The sequence below is a fragment of the Rhipicephalus microplus genome, chromosome X (assembly GCF_043290135.1).
Source record: "Rhipicephalus microplus isolate Deutch F79 chromosome X, USDA_Rmic, whole genome shotgun sequence".
NCBI lineage: Eukaryota > Metazoa > Arthropoda > Arachnida > Ixodida > Ixodidae > Rhipicephalus > Rhipicephalus microplus.
In genome coordinates this window covers 419788427-419805422 of record NC_134710.1, presented here as the reverse complement: position 1 = coordinate 419805422, position 16996 = coordinate 419788427, and the positions used below count along the sequence as shown (strand labels likewise).

General features: G+C 42.8%; 1 protein-coding gene across 1 annotated transcript in view; it reads right to left on the bottom strand.

Annotated features, from left to right (window-relative positions):
* Positions 1-5888: 5888 nt before the first annotated feature.
* The window catches only part of LOC119161859 (DNA (cytosine-5)-methyltransferase 3B-like), a 58323-nt gene continuing 47215 nt past the window's right edge, over positions 5889-16996 (bottom strand). The window contains exon 9 of the mRNA XM_075876881.1: positions 5889-6693. Within this exon, the coding sequence (XP_075732996.1) occupies positions 6534-6693 (160 nt within the window). The 3' untranslated portion in view covers positions 5889-6533. The remainder of the gene's footprint in view (positions 6694-16996) is intronic.

The following is a 16996-nucleotide window of genomic DNA, read 5'->3' as shown; positions in this document are numbered from 1 at the left end:
GGTTACCTCCTTGGTCCTATCACGGAGTTCATGTAAAACCATGTGACATGCACAAACCTTGCAATGCCTTCAATTATGGGGGCTGGGCAAAACCACATTAGGTGCAGAAATTTTTTGGAGGGGGGGGGGGGGGGTTAGACCAATGCATTGCATGAAGACAAATATGAACGTGGCCTTTTACGTCGAGTCGTTTCAGTGAATGCATAAGGGACCTGGTGCACTTAATTTTTTTTTTCGTTTATTTTACATAGGTGGTCATTTCCACAAAATTTCTCCTAAATCTTGAGACAGGTGTTGCTGATTACCACGTTTTCAACACCTGGTGGAGACGAATCATCAGACCACGCATCGTAAGAATTATTTCTGGCCCAAGAAAGTGAGTTTCCGCGCCAAACACCATGTATTACCATTATTCTTTATGCTAATCACAAGCATGTCCGTTTAGCAATTCTATGTCCTTACCTAGAGAACGAGACGTGAGAGTTACGCGAGTTAATTTTTACTTTTGGCACCGCGGCTGCGCTGATGGAGACATTCCACTTCGCACGAAAATGCTTGAAACAGAAGAGTGCAGAACGCTGCCATTTAAGCAAATCGATTGCCTGATGTAAAATAATTGATATGTGTGTGCAAGCGCATTACCATGAGATATACATTTACTACGTGCATGTAAGTGTGCAAAGATGCGCGTTAAGGCGAGCCAGTGAGAGGATACGAAAGAAAGGCCGATCACAGAAACGCGAGGAAGAAAAAAGACAAAAAGAAAGAGCTCGGTTTTCAAAGACAAAAAAAAAGGGGGGGGGGGGGGGGAGGATCGCGCAGTTGAAAGTTTGTAACGTGGTCAGAATGGGCCAGACGGCTACCAAACCCACATCGTACCGCATCATGCGTTCTCCTGGTTACCTTTGCGATCTGCAGCTTATTCTTTTCTGCAGGGCGTTTACGTTGTCATTCCACATAAAACTAAACTAGGTACCTCCGCTCACAATGGGTGCGCTCAGAATGCGTTCTTTAAACGGGCGTGTAAATGTCGACTTGCCGTGACAAAACAGCTACAAGAAAATACACAAGATCCCCGATACAGAGCTACCAAACATATCATCTTTGTCGTGAGTCACTACAGTATAGTGTTCGAATGACGCAATAATAGGGAGTTTTAAAATACCGTTTGCAAGCGCTGCGGGTGTTGTGGGCGTAGCGGGCGCCATATGAGTTTTAGAATAGCGTTTGCCCTACTGCGATCTGCAATGCACGATCACAGTGACACCGTAGCCTCGAAACCAGCGCTTGCGGACCACTTGCGAGCCGTGATCGCCGCATGCAATTTCGGATTTTCTGCGTGCGGTCCGCGAACGCGAACGCCGACTCGCGTTACGACGCATGCGCAGTGGCAGCGACCGCACCGCAAGGGCTCGCGGTGTGCCATTTTAAACCTCCTTAATAAATCTTGTCCATATAACCGCAACGTTGGCTAATACCGGCCGAAATATCAAGCGTGTATACAGTACACGCCCGCCGCTTTGACGCGGCTTTTACTGCGCAGAAATTCCACATGGATGAATGCATTGATAAGGCTGTACACTTTATACCGGGCGGCGGCTAACGCCACCTAGCCGTAATGCTTAGTGAACCAAGAACAGCCCCACCATGGTGGTTTAGTGGGTACTCAGCTGCAGACCCGCACGTCACGGGATCAAATCCCGGTGGTGGCGGCTGCATTTCCGATGGAGGCGGAAATGTTGTAGGCCCGTGTACTCAGATTGGGGTGCACGTTAAAGAACCCCAGGTGGTCCAAATTTCTGGAGCCCTCCACTACGGCGTCTCTCATAATCAAATGGTGGTTTTGGGACGTTAAACCCCACAAATCAATCAATCAGTCAACCAAAGAATAGATTTTTTTTCTTTTAAATAGTGAAGTTGACGACTGGTACTTTGCAGTGAAGGGTTTAATTTTCACTCGTGCCTTGACTTTATAGTCACCAATCGGATAACCTCCTTCTAGTTGATTCTACCCGCTTAAAGTCTATTTTGCCCTCCCTGTTCCTCAACCCCAGTGCTTTGAAAAACTCTGCGTAATCATCCTGAACTATAGGGTGAAGCCCTTTACTGAACATTATCAAGTGAACGGCAGTTTTCTCCTCCTCTTCACATGCACTGCATACCTCGCAGGATTTCAAGATTCGCTCACAGGATTTCAAGCTGAACGGTTGTGCCCTCGCGATCTCTGACGCCAGAGTAGCTCCCGCCGACTGGTTCGCCCTCCGCGGTCTCCTAACGCCGTGCAGCTCTCGCATTGTGGCATCCCGCCCTTTGACTGCTTCGACCGGATCCCCAATTTCCTATCTCCTTCTTTTTCCGTCGCTTGCCTGTCTTCTTCGTCTATTTTCCTTCTATTCTTTTTATCCCTCCTTCCCCCACCCCTATAAGGCACTGCGCCGTGTCGCCTGAAGGCTGACAGAAATTAGGTGCCTTTTTCCTCTTCCTTCTAACCACTACCACCACCACCCTTCGTATTTGGCCCGATATGTCTTGGTTCGTAATACTCTCGTCCTGGCCTCAAACAGTAGAGCACCTTCCATCAAACATCTCTTCAAGCATTCGCCTCTTTGCAGACCACTGCGTCGTATACCGTCCCATAGCAGACAGCGCTGACACTACTACACTTCAAAACGACCGCAATCTAATTGTATCCTGGTGTGATAAGTGGTTAATGTCTTTAAACATAAAGAAAACTTCATTGGTATCTTTTTATCGCAGGCCTCATCCCCAGTCAGCAGAGTACACCATTTCCGGCACTGCAGTCTCACCCGCTGAATTATACAAATATCTTGGTGTCACATTTTCGAGTAACATTTCCTGGTCAGCCCACGTGACTAACATAGCCATCTCCGCGAATCGCACTCTGGGTTTTCTACGTAGACACATAAGACTTGCGCTCCCATCAGTTAAACTAATATTGTATGTCACACTCGTTCGTCCAAAATTAGAGTATGCATGTTCTGTCTGGGATCCCCACCAATCTCACTTATCCAACATTCTCAAATCAATTCAAAACCGTGCTGCGCGTTTTATCTACTCTGAATATGCCTACAATATTTCAGTGTTTCCAAACTCAAAACTAGTGCTCACCTTTCTAATCTAGAATTACGACGTCACATATCTCGACTATGCCTTTTTCACAAATTTTATCATGCCCCCATCGAAGTTCCAACCATCCTGCCAGTCCATTGCTCATCAAGCCGCACAAACCATTCAAGTGCAGTGTATCCTCCACCAACCAGAAGTACTGCACATCTTCGCTCCTTTTTTGTGACAACCGCACGGGACTGCAATCATCTGCCTACAACTACCATGCACCCCTCCGACCCGCATCAATTCAAGATTGCCCTCCAATCACTTTTTTTTTTGTTCTGTAATTATTACCCATCCCTCATGTAATACCCCAGCTGGGCCTTTGAGGTATTCAAAATAAATAAATAAATAAATAAATAAATAAATATATAACATGGTGCCGCATAGTCAATGGTTGCCAGCTGCTAGTTTGTTATTACGCACTACAGTGGCGCATAATGACTAATTTAGGCAGTGACATTTGGGAACACACTGTTTCAAATGGACATTTTACAATACCAGGTTCGATGCCTAAGCCAATTATTTATGCGTGTCTGATTAAGCAAAACGCAAAATTGAAAATTTTTCTGCCAAAAAAAAAAAACAAACGACGCGAAAATATACAATAACTTTAAGACTGTATGAAACGAACGTGTGAAGAAAATTTTCACAAATGAAATGCATCTATTTGGTGTGCAAAGGTCTTGAGGAATTATATCTAAGTGCTCAGTGCAATGTTTTGTCATCCCCAAAAGGTCCTTGACAGGACCTTTTCCAGACCAATTTTTGTCCTCAGAAAGCACTCGAAAAAACGTTTGAACTGGCGCTAGTGCGTTGCTTTTGTCCTATACAAAACGTCCTTAAAATTACTTTTCAGGATAAATTGTTGTCCTCAGAAAGCACTTGAAAAGATGTTTCTGGGTCAAACCAGCTTGTGGCGTCCTCAGTACGTACTAAGGTCAATGATAACTGTGCGAGGAAGATTGTACCATATGAGGACGACCTCAGGACATCGAGTGTTGTCTGGGAGGGTTAACACTCGCGATCAGAAAATGTGGAAGTGGAAAAAAGAAGATGACAGGAACAAGGTGGATGACAAGAAGATGAAGAACAAGGTAATCTGTGGTGGATCTACTCTTCCGAAACCCGCACTGAAATGGGTCTAGCGAATTGTTTGTTTCAAGGAAATGTAAAAGTCGGCAGTTTATCATTTTTTCGAAGACTTTGCACAAGCAGCTTGTGAGTGCAATAGGCCTACATCTCGAAGCTAAAGAAGGGTCCTTGCCCTCTTTCAAAATGGGAATAATGATAGCCTCTTTCCAGGAGGTAGGGATAGTGGCAGAAAACCAAACAGCATTGTACAAACAAAGTAAGGTTTTTCACTTTTCGATTGATAGGTTTTTTAACATTTCATGCACCACACGGTCAGAACCTGGGGCAGAAGTACTGCAGGAGTTTAGAGATGTTCGGAGCTCAGCTAGACTGAAAGCTTGGTTATATGCCTCGTTTATAGTGCAGTTGTGTTCGAGTTGCTGCTTTTCTATTCTTGTTCTGTATTTTTGGAAAGTGTCAGTATAGTGGGACGAGCTGGATACCCGTTCAAAGTGTGCACTGAGGAAGTTTGCCTGATCTTCCAAGGTATCACCCCGAGTGTTTACGAGTGGAAGTGTGTGTACTTGTTTTCCTGCGATCCTACCGACCATGTTCCAGACTCACTGGTGTTGTCACTCATTTACGTTGACCCTACCGATCCCAAACAAATTATAATAATCTACGATCAGATATACCTATTTCAACTGCGATAGTCACTCTGGTAGAGTGCTATTGCAAATAGATCTAGTATCAGACTACCCCTTGTGGGGTGTCTTTATCATTTTCTTAAGGTCAAGAAAAAATATGCCTAGAAGTGTGTTCAATGAAGAAGTACCATTATCTCAAATAATGGCTTGAAAGAAAGATTGAGGTTGCCCATTAAAATAGTATATTTTTCTGCGTGGACATTGACATAGCACTTCATCATTCATAATACTCACAAAAGAATCCTCTGCATTAAGACATCAATACACCACGCAGAGAAGAAACGATATCAAAAATTGTAAGTTTAGAAAGCCGACTTTACTATCACTGCAAAACACTTGGCAATATATATATATCAATGCCAAGCTTGATAATGAAAGCCACTCCAGCACTACAAGACCTCAGATCACATCGACAAAGTGGGTAGTTAGGCCAAACTAACTCATACCACGATATAACGAATCTGGATATAACGAAATTTTGGTTATAATAAAATAGATAGAAATTGTCTAGCAATAGATATGGTGCTTGGAATAAATCTTTATATAAACATTTCGGACATAACGAACTTACTTTTGTGTAAGGTGCAACTTTGTTGCACTTGAATCACTTTCTATAACACTTTGTTACGCAACGCGACTACGTCCCCACAGGCAGAGGCAGTTCTCGCTATGGCACACAGCTCATGGTCAAAACCAACACCCACCACGGAGAAAAAAACTACCGCAACGTACAGTTACTACTGCTGTAACCACCATAGATTTTCTAGCAATCTAGTGAGAAACTCCACAACTTGAATCGTCAAAAAAAAGCTTTTAGCTAAACCTTTTTGACACCACCTATTAATACACTTCCAGTCAAATCAAACCGGTTTGAAGCAGCTATATAGGTGAATGAAGCGCTTTTTCCCTCAAAACACTCAATTCACCTGGTGGCAGCAATGCCGCCCCATTGCAAACGGTTAGCATCACAACAAATGATTTGCCTTGGGTAGAAATGGTGACAATTTATTTCAGAAGATCTTTATTACAGCATCTAGCACGTAGGTGTGCACTACAGTTTTTAAAATGGAATATGTTATACTTTGCAATAAGTGTACTTCCACTGACGCTGAATTACTTTGTTCTTAAAATAAATTTTGTTATATGTTGCAATACGTGTATTTCCACTTACGCTGAATTACATTTATGGTAAACTATCGCTTATTAATACCACAAAACATCAAAATATATGTTTGTTACCTGCTAACAAGTATATTTGTTATTAAAACATGACATGGCTTATATTAAACAATACTGTACTAAGGAATTATTGCTACCTTCAGGACAAAGCTTGTTTTGGCCAATAGGGAAATATAATGTGAATAAATTATTTTTAAAAAAAACAATACTTTAGCACTAGTATAGCAGTAATTTTTATAGAAAACTAGATTTAAAATCATAATTCTACACAGGCATATACTTTGTACTGAATGGATTGTTGAAATATGTCAAAATGTTCTCCTGAAAGTGAAAAATTCCAAATTTCTTTCTTAAACTTAGATGTTCTAGAGGCACAAGGTCATCTGAGGTATTGCTCAAGCTCTGATTCAGTCATCACACAATTTAGACATAAAAAATTAACATTTATGATGAGGCTGTAGCTTGTGAGTGAAGGAAGAAGGATCGCAGCGGCCGCAAAATGTGGCACACCACTGGCACACTCCAGGCTTTTCCCAGCAACTGGCGTCGTTTGCCCAGTGAAATGTTGCCCACGTCCGTGTAGTGCTTCGGGAATCCAAACAGCCTGCGCATTGTAGGACAGATGAGAAGAAAATGAAATCCCCGAAGCCTCAACACAACAATAATGAACAAATAATGACATGTGATTGTGAGAAACGCAAACATTAACAAGTGCAACACGTTCCAGATGTTGATAATTTGCACAGCGAACACAATAATTTGTGAAGTGGAAGGTGCCATTTGGAAGAAGAACAGAAAAGGTCATAACACAAGAGTCCCTCACAGCTGTTTTTACCTCAATCAAGCAGGTTGTTAATTTATATAGACAACAGAGGCATGGGGTATATATTGAGGAAGAGTGTCTTGTAAATATGAAAATAAAACAAGAAGTTTTTGATTATTCAAGGTGGTAAAGGACTGGCTGATGCAAGCCCGTGAGGTAACATTCATGTAGTAAGCTTCCACAATCTCGTGATTGATTTTGTTTCTGCTTTGGCATGGTATATCAGACTTCTAAAATTATGGTTTCCAGTGATTGCAGTCAGACCTCTATGGCCTTCTTGATAAAGAAGCCACTTCTCTTGAATGGCATAATGAAGTCTCACCCAGTCTCATTGTTCGCATCATGCATCTTTAGTTTTTGTGCAAATCAAAAACCTGTTTGACTGAAACAAGAGCAGTTATATAGGAGAGTGCCTACATCACGTTGCTTCTTCTTTCTCCTCCGTTGGGGTTGCAATTTGCGCTGCTCAAAGTTATGTAAATTACCGACTCGGCCTAGTTGCTCTTTTAAAAAAATTAGTAGATCCTACGTACTGTGGGAAACGGTCATATGCGAAGCACAAATGAGGAAGGTTCATATGTCACTTACAAATCAGTCCAAAATTATGAGGCAGATGTCAATTATGTCGCATATGACTTCCATGTCATGATTATTATATTAGTATGTGTTATTTACCTTCATCGTGTATACAAACACTAGATGTCAAATTTGGTATATGTAGAACTAGCAAAATGGCTGCAAGCATGCTATGAGTGTGGCATGTAGTCATGCTTTGCATGACATGAATGTCATCCTTATTATGTTTGGACATGTCATTTACTTTCATCGTCAACTCATGTCACGTGATATAAAATTTAGTATGTACGGAAATAGTGAAACGGTCGCGAGCACGCTATAAGCGTACCATGTATTCCTGTTTTGCATGTCACGCATATCGTGATTATTATGTTTAGATGTGTCCTTTAATTACTTCATTTATTCATGTCACGCGATACCAAGTTTTGTATATGTGGAGCTAGCGAAATGGCCACGAGTGTGCTATGAGTATAGCATTTAGTCATGTTTCTCATGACATGCATGCCATGATTATCATGTTTGTACATGACATTTACTTTTGTCGTCCATTCACGTCCATCATACCAAATTTGGTGTATGTGAAGCTAGCGAAATGGCCACCAGTGTAGTATGAGCGGGGTATGTTGTCATGTTGTTACATGATACACAGCTCATGATTATCATGTTTGCCACAGTCGCATACCTTCGGCATCCATTCACGCCCCATAATATGAAATTTTGTATTTGTGAAGCTAGCTAAATGGCCGTGAGTGCAGCACGAGCGTGGCATGTAGTCATGTTATTGCATAACATGCATGTCATGACTGAGTTTCACAATAGGGTCTGTCACTTGTATTTTCTCTGCAGTCATGTCTTACCTTACCAGTTTTCCAACACCTCATGTGAACGAAACCACCACAAGAGCAGCAAGACCATAAAATGTATATCATGACATTCATGATATACATGTCTTAATTTTCATGTTATAACTACTCACTTATGCTCTTCATGCAGTCATGTTATGTCATAGCAATTTTGGTATCAATATCAGTATTGAAACAGCCAGGAGAGCTAAAGCCGTAGGTGGCTAGATAGATAGATAAATAAACAGACAGACAGACAGACAACACAGACAGACAGACATATAGATAGATACAGTCGAATCCGGGTATATCGAACTCGCCAAAAAACATTCACTCGTTCGATATATGGCATAATTCGATATATGCCCGGTATAGATTTTGACACAAAGGCACATAACAAACTAAAAGAATAGTACTTTATTAATATGGTGGCTTACTTGCGTGCCCTGTTGCAAAACAAAATAGTCCCGGATTATTTTCTGTGTCAACGACTTCGCTGCCTGCGACAGCACGCACGCCTCCACGTTGTCCGAGTCGGAGCAGCTGAGGCTGCAACCTTCCACATTCAACCAATAGCGCTGGACCAACGCAAGTGCACTAATCACTTCTGAGGATGTAGGCAATGGGCGGTCGTCGCTTTCCATATTGCTGTCGTTTTGTCTCGTGGTCGGCATGACGTCTGCAATGTAATTCTCATCCTGTAATTGGCCCACGATGGGGACATCAACGTCTGCACTGATGAACTCGTCGAATGTTGATCCGTCGATAGCACCCGGGAACTCTGCCAGCTCGTTCCAAACTTTGGCGGAAACACCTGCAGTGTCTTCAGTGATGTCGGAATTTGGGGTGTCATCACCAGGCATCCGGAAGCCGGCATGCCTAAAGCAGTTCTGGATCGTCTCCTTCTTGACATCTTCCCGTGATCTACTCAACATAGAAGTAGCTCCGAGCAAGTCGATCTTAAGCTCCCTGCCGACATGAAGGTTCTGCAGCAGCCTCTGCACCAGGCTCTTCCGATAGTCGACTTTCATTGTGCGTATAACGCCTTGATCCAGTGGTTGCAGTACAGACATAGTGTTTGAGGGCAAAAAACGCAGCTCAATGTTGCTGAAGGGCGTACTGCAGTGGTGCGATGAACAAATGTCCACGAGCAGGCCCACCTTGCCATTATCGCCTACCAAATCATCATTCCAGGACGATAGCCATCTGCTGAAAAGCTCTCGGTCATCCACGCTTTTGAGTTTGTTCGGTAGGTAACTGGAAGCGACCACGCATTTTGAAAACACCGCTGTGCCGTGCTTTTCCCGATAACCAGAGGTCGAAGCTTTTTCGATTCGTCTAAATTAGCTGCCAACAGTACGGACACACGGGCTTCGTTTGCCTTGCCGGCGCTTGTCTTGTCGCCACGACACACAAGTGTCTTGTTTAGCAACATTTGCCAAAATAGAGCAGTTTCATCCACTTTGAAGATATCTTGGGCTCTGTATCTTGCTGCGATATCTCACCAGTTTTCCTTGAGCCATTTTTCTACGCTGTCCAGGTCGCCGCTCTGCTTTCGCCTGTAACAGCTTTGCCAACGGTGTCGTGCCGTTCTTTGAACTGCTGAAGCCAGCCTGAACCGCCTTGGAAATCATTCCTGTGAAGCAGAAAAGCAAGGTCCTTGGCTTTCTTCTCTATCATAGGGCCGGACACCGGGATGTTTCGTGACCGAACGTCCACAAACCACTTGTAAACGGCCGCTTCAACATCTTCGTACAGAGCAGCATGCACACGTCGGGCGCCACGGGCACCTGGCCTTTTGTCCGACTTAACCCTGATGTCTGCCTTGTTCTTCAGGATAGTACTCAAGGTGCTCCTTTATATTTTATTCGCGGTGGCGACGTCGGACTTTTTTTCACTGCGCTCAACCCGATCGATGATTTCGAGTTTCGCAGCGAATGGCAAATTTTGCCTTTTTGTGCATGCCTTGATGACAGCGCATCTATACAGCTCACAGAGCACCAACAGGCAACACTACAAACCACGCTGAATCAGCAGCAGCAGCAGGCACACAAGCATAAAGAAAAAAAAAATGGCGCTCACTTCTACCGCCTCTGCACCTCGGAGAAAGCACGACAGCCTCTGATTGGCTGTAAGCGCTGCGAGCGGGCCAGGATCATTTCTTGGAGGGGGGTGTTTGCCCGCACACAACCGGGTCTAACCAACTTTTTCTAGGGTGGTGCCGGCAGTTTTCCCTGCCACCGCGAGGGAAAGCCAACTTGCTGGGGCACTTTTGAGGCACTTGGAGTTTGATATATCAGTTGCCATTGCTATTTTCGTTCAATGAAACAGTAACTTTTGCTATATATCCTCAATGTAAACTTATCATAGTTAGGAATTGTTCGATAAACGGGATAATTTGATATAAATGGGTTCGATACAGTTGGGCTCGACTGTATATAGACAGATAGATACCCTCAAAGTTACCACAATGTGCTATGAAATGCTTTGCATTTGAAAAAATATTAAAAACTTCTGTTTCTGCGGCATGGCACGTGGAAAACATTCCAGTGCCTGCGAAGAGAAGCGAGGCACTGAGAACACGGTACGCTCCTTAGGACACTCCTGTCTTTGAAAAATTCAATGTTGATTATCAGGGAAATCGGGAGCAAAAGACACAATCATGCAGGAGTGGCCTTCTAAAAAGGCTTATCGTAATCAAGATGTACGGCAGTCGGGCCACTTATGAGATGAAAATAGATGAGTGTCTTTTAAACTTGATAATACACAATTGTCTGCTCGCAGCCCAAACCATTCATCCTTCTCCTTTCTTTATTATTAAAATATTATTAAAAAGAGCAAAATAGCCTTATGAAACTATTCAGCCAAATACGTACCATACGACGAATATCCTGCATAAAGTAGTTTTGGTGTCATGTCGTTTTTCGCACTGTTTAGAGTGTACCCAAATCACTACCTGGCCTAGCCACTGTATCCGCGAAGCTCGAGCAATCTGAAAACCAAACTAACTTAAAAGCCAGCTTCTCGTAAACTAGAAAGAAAAAGAATGCCTGTGAAGATATACCTTGAAGAAAACCAGGAGTGAAAGCGACACAGGCTATAGGGTTCTACCACTTTGAAATGCTGCATTCACTGACAAGTAAACTCTTCCCCGTGAAGCCGTAAGCCTCAAAAACAACCGGAACTGGTTTCTAGCCACTTTTTGACCATACAAGTTTGTCGCACAACTAACACTCAACCTTCGCGTGGAAAGGAACCTGTAGTCAGTATATATGCTCTTTCACATTACTGTTTAACCAAGATACCGAATTGCGCTCACCATGTTCCCAGAATGCATGTTTCAGAAATGCTTTAGCTCTCGTATGTAAACCTCTATCTAAGTGCGTAAACATCTTTCTTTATGCTTGAGCAGACTGATAAATGATTATAACTTCATCTCAACTGATTAAAGTTGAATCAGCACTGCAGAAAAATCATAAAAAAAGATTTTAGCATTCAAAGAATCTCAATGTACGCCAAGGTGTGAGAAAATATTAGGTTATGGAACGATCATGTCGACATCTTTTGATGATTTGTGCAGTCACACTCATGGAGAAGTTTGCTTTCTCCTAGGATTTTTTAGGTCAAGAATGATTAAAAACTCAACTCATTCATAGTTACAAGGCATTGACACCGGAAACAGTATACACAATGTTTCTGCAATAACAATTATTTGATTACCCGCTGGATAGTGCAACCTATCCAGCCTGTCAGAGGCCATTCATATTTAAGGCCGAACTATATAAAGCGTTTTACCGGTGTTTCGTACGCCGGCGTCACTTGGCGTCGATGCTGCTGGTGACGGTAGCCAAAACGTTCACTTCTGGACAATTCGGATATCTGGCATTGCCGCCAGAAGAGAGTCCATGGATAGAGAACCAATCAGCGCCTGGCTGCCAGTGACTTTTACTATCTAACAGCATCGTCACTGCTGGCAAAAAGGCTGCCGTCTGCCTCGGATCTAATAAGTCGTCTCCATGCTGTGTGACCCCAAAACTTTTTAACTGATGCTTGTATTTGGCTGAACTTGTTCCTTAGAAGATTCGACATGAAGCTCTCAGGATTTTCTTTGAACCGTTTACGAGCGCCATACTCAAGTGCTTCTGTAGGGTTAAGAGGCTTGAGTGTGTTGGCTAAATACGTGGCCTCAAAGATGTACAACAATTTTCATGCTTAGGGGCTGTATATTGCGAGTTTGTGGTTCTTCTCATTCTCAACAACTGGCACTAGAACTCAAAAAAAAAACTTTTCGGTGGTACTGCAATTTTTTTCCCTCACCTCGGAACCCCAAATAAAACACGAAATCGATTTTCAGGATTATTTCTTGTTCCTACATAGTCATATAATGCGGACTGCTTTGCGAGGTCTCGGGTTCATTCTCTTCAATATAATGTGTGACACTGCGCTGGCCCTGACCTCAGTGCTTTCCATGTGGCTGAAAATAAAACGGCAGAACTACTCAGCCAGCATTCAGCTGACTGGAGAGTCTATTTGCCGCTCAATACATGGGGTCACATGACTCAAGGTGATCGTTGCATATGAGGTCATTGGTAAAGGGATCAGCTTCAAATGGCACTGCAACTGGCTACATCTTGTCAAGTGAGTTTGAGGTCACATGACAAAAAAATGATGTCTTTTGTTTACATTATGATTGGCTTGCACTATCTCAAGTTATCTTACATTCTTGAGGTCATCATTCTTGCTGCGTAGTTCGTTCACTTCGTGGCTTGATTTTAAGTTTACTTCATTATGCCACAGTACCTCGTTTTCTACTTTTTTGCACCAATTCACACTGCACTTCAACTTTGTCAAAGAGTAAAATTTTTATCAGAGTTTGATATGCCAAAAGCAGATGAGATGATTAGGGAAGCCGTAGTGGAGGGCTGCGGTTATTTCGACCACCTGAGGTTCTTACTGTGCACCTGAATCTCCTCATGTGGGTCTCAAACATATTTGCCTCAGTCGAAAATGCTATCGCCACATATTCCGTGCCATGAACTTCGGATTACCTAGGCAAGGAACCAGAGCAAGTGCTCATTTCAATGGCAAGTCATTTGTTGGCGTGCGTAATGTAGTACAGTACAGGTCACTGGTCAGCACATTTGTCTAAAACACTGAAAAGACATGCTCCAGACTGCACTGATGACGTTTTCTCATTGCCACTACTTTGAAAAAGCCAAAATTCTCGCATATGAAAAGCCGCCAAAGTTAAGTGCCTTAGTGTGGGCTGTCAACAACTAGATACCGGTATACATGGGGCCAGCTGCTGGGGCATGCCATTATGTTGATATAGACAAGTTGCTTGATCTCTGTAATTTTTTACTGCTCACTCATTACTTCGAAAATTAGAAGCGTGTACTGTGTAATGCCGCGAGACAGCCGAATGGCAATCAGGAAGACTTCAGGCTGTACACGTGTAGGCTTCAAAATATTCCTTTGATGAATAAAGTTTGGCGCTAACAGTCATATCAGCAAATGTGGGCAAACATGTTCCTAACTATGTTTACTGTCACACAAAAGGGCGCCTACAAGACTGGCCGTTCGTGTAGGCTCCAAATACACAACACACTTGGCACTCCCCTCGAACACTCATTACTCTCATATCTACACAACGGCACCTAAGATGTCCATGAGCGCCACAGAGGATTACGCAGGCTTCCTTTGCCTGCCTCTTCAATCGACAGGGTACTAAGCATGGAAGCGTAATGATGGTTACAAAATGCCCCAATCCTGCCTGCTTTCGTTTCTCCCATGAAAGAGTCTTCCAACCCCGTTTCTTCTTTTTGTCACTTGGCCTCAAGGTCACTTCTAGCCAGTTGAATCCGATCGCATTTTCAATGACATCATAAGTGATATTCACTTTGGGTCATGTGACCCCGAGCTCTTCAGGTGCAAATAAACTCTCTCCAGCTGACTGCCTGGGCTGCCCGTGATAATCAGACCGATGTTGCTGCCAATTTGGATTCTGTGACCTTTCGGTAACAGTATATTTCTATTTCAGTGCCCCAAATATTTTTATATTGAAACGACTGTACAAATATTAAGCCAGAAATAAAGGTTCGAGTTTTATTACTTGTTCATTAATGAAAACTTTACGCTGCTTAAGGAGATTTTACAATGAATCCGTCTTGTAACACTGTGCAACGCTGAGCTGACACTGGCCTTGGCGCTCCTCATATAAAGCCTCTTGATCTTGGGAAAGTTCCACCATCCACTGTACTCACCGTCGCACACTCGACCTCCTCTTTCCTCCTCACCCCCCTTCGTGTCCTTGCGGTCTCAGACACTTTTTCTGCATGATGATTGGTCTCATTCACAGTTGCGCTTGGAGACACGTGGATCTTGCACTTTGCTTGTGTTTTTCTTTTTTGCTCGTGCTCTTTTTCGCGGCACTCAGCGTAACAAATGTAGCGTGCGCTTTGCTTTTTTTGCTGTGTGCGGGTGCTAAGCCGTGCTGTTGCGCCTATGACTACAACAGCCGCAATGAAAATGGTTACGCACTTTTCATGATACCCCAAGATATACGCAATGGCTTGCACAAGTTGGAGTGGCTGATGATTAACGTCCCAAAACCACCATATGATTATGAAAGACGCCATAGTGGAGGGCTCCAGAAATTTCGACCACCTGGGGTTCTTAAACGTGCAACCAAATCTGAGTACACGGGCCTACACCATTTTTTCCTCCATCGTAAATGCAGCCGCCACAGCCAGGATTTGATCCCGCGACCTGCGCGTCAGCAGCCGAGTACCTTAGCCACTAGACCACCGTGGCGGGGCAAGTTAGAGTGGCTGCACAACATCACCTGAAAAAACTTCATTCTGGCAAAGAACAGTGTAAGTTGCGAGGTAAGGTGCCTTTCTTATTGCTCGTATCAAAACATCACCATATGCTACATTTGAAATATTGTTTCGGCCTGCTTATCAACATACGTGCTTTTAGGGACGAAGCTCATAACGCCGTGGGTCATATGTTTCATGTAATTGTAGTCGTCATAGTAGCCAGTTGTATTACATTGGATGTCAATAGAAATGGTGTCACAGCATATCTACGGAGTGAATAATATGAGTGCGATGAAGCGTGCGTCCATGTGTGTTTCCATCCATACATCCGTCTGTGCCTCCATCTGCACGCTTTCCCCCACTCGTCATCATTCACCTCGTGGATATGCTGCGACTTTTTTCTCGGCTATTCAAGCGTTGCTTCGAAGTGGAGTTGTCATCAATATGCTGAATTCATTTTTTAGAAACAATAAGAAAGTTGAATCGTTTTATGTTTTTATACAAAATTATATCATGAAAAGGTGCCTTAAATGTACCTTGTTGCCTTCAGCAAGTCACTGCTAGGAATACCCACCATAAACATGATTGATTCTTGGCCCCAATATTTGCGCAAACTAATGCTTACAAATAGTTATTTTCCCAGAACAGTTAATGAATACAATTCAATGCCTCATGAAATTTTTTAGGCTAACAATTTCTCTACGTTGCTGGAACCTTATTCACTTGGTGTTTAGAATGTTTAAATGTGTTATGAATTTTGCTGCTGTTTTACAGGCATGTGGCCTATGTTATCGTATGGATATATGTTTTTTTTTTGCCATTTCGAATCACTTGACGTTTCTTATGCCCTTCCTGCTTTGACCAAAATGCTGGTCTGCAGGGTGCATAAATAAGTAAATAAAAGAAATAGAAATATCCAGCACATCCTTTATCACCTCGCACGCACCTCAGCCATCGTCGATAATTCACAACTGTAGTCTGCTTTCACTGTGAACAATTAGGTGGGATGACTTCTCGATCACGCTTTGTGTGACTGTTAGGATTCGTTTACGAGAACGTTTGTTCAAAAAATCAAATTAATGAATGAATAGACATGATACTAATTGGTGCTCATTTCCATAAGGGTATTTATTTTGTGATTTGCTTTTTAGAGAATGGACACACAAAAATCATGAAAGAGATGCGGTCCATCAAAATAAATAAATACAAAAATGCCATGAAAAAACAAAGCTATAGCCTGGTGATAACGAGTTAGCCATTTTCTAGGACACCGTGGCCGCAATCGTTTTGGTCATTCCTGCATTAGCATGTCTTCCATTCCCCTAATAAAAAAACTATATTGTCTTTTATACCAGTATCAAATGGGTACTTCTGACCGGAATCAGTCAGTCTGGATAGGATTTTTTGGTCGCTATGAATGCGCAGATTATGGTGACAATCCTGGGGCAAAATTTCTCCTCTCACAAGTAACCCGATCTATAGTTTATTTGACAAAAATTGTGAGAACAGAGTTCTAACTAGTCATTTTGTAATGTTTCTGTTATTGTGGTAGATGAGTCACTGTTGGCGACATATAATCGTATTGACAGGGCTTAAAGGGCTTCTTCAGTTTGTAGATCATTTCCAAAGCTACTTTCATGCCCAGATGAACACATGGCTAAACAATCCGCCATCCACGAAGTCATTGCAATATGTGACGCTGTAAGTACCTGTGTCGTATACTGGCGCACAAGCACGAAAAAAAATATTTGTACAGAAGGACATGCCACAAGCGTAACAACATCAGATGCAAATGTACAGCATGTTATCATACGGCAGAAAAAACATCTGCATCGTACAACTCAC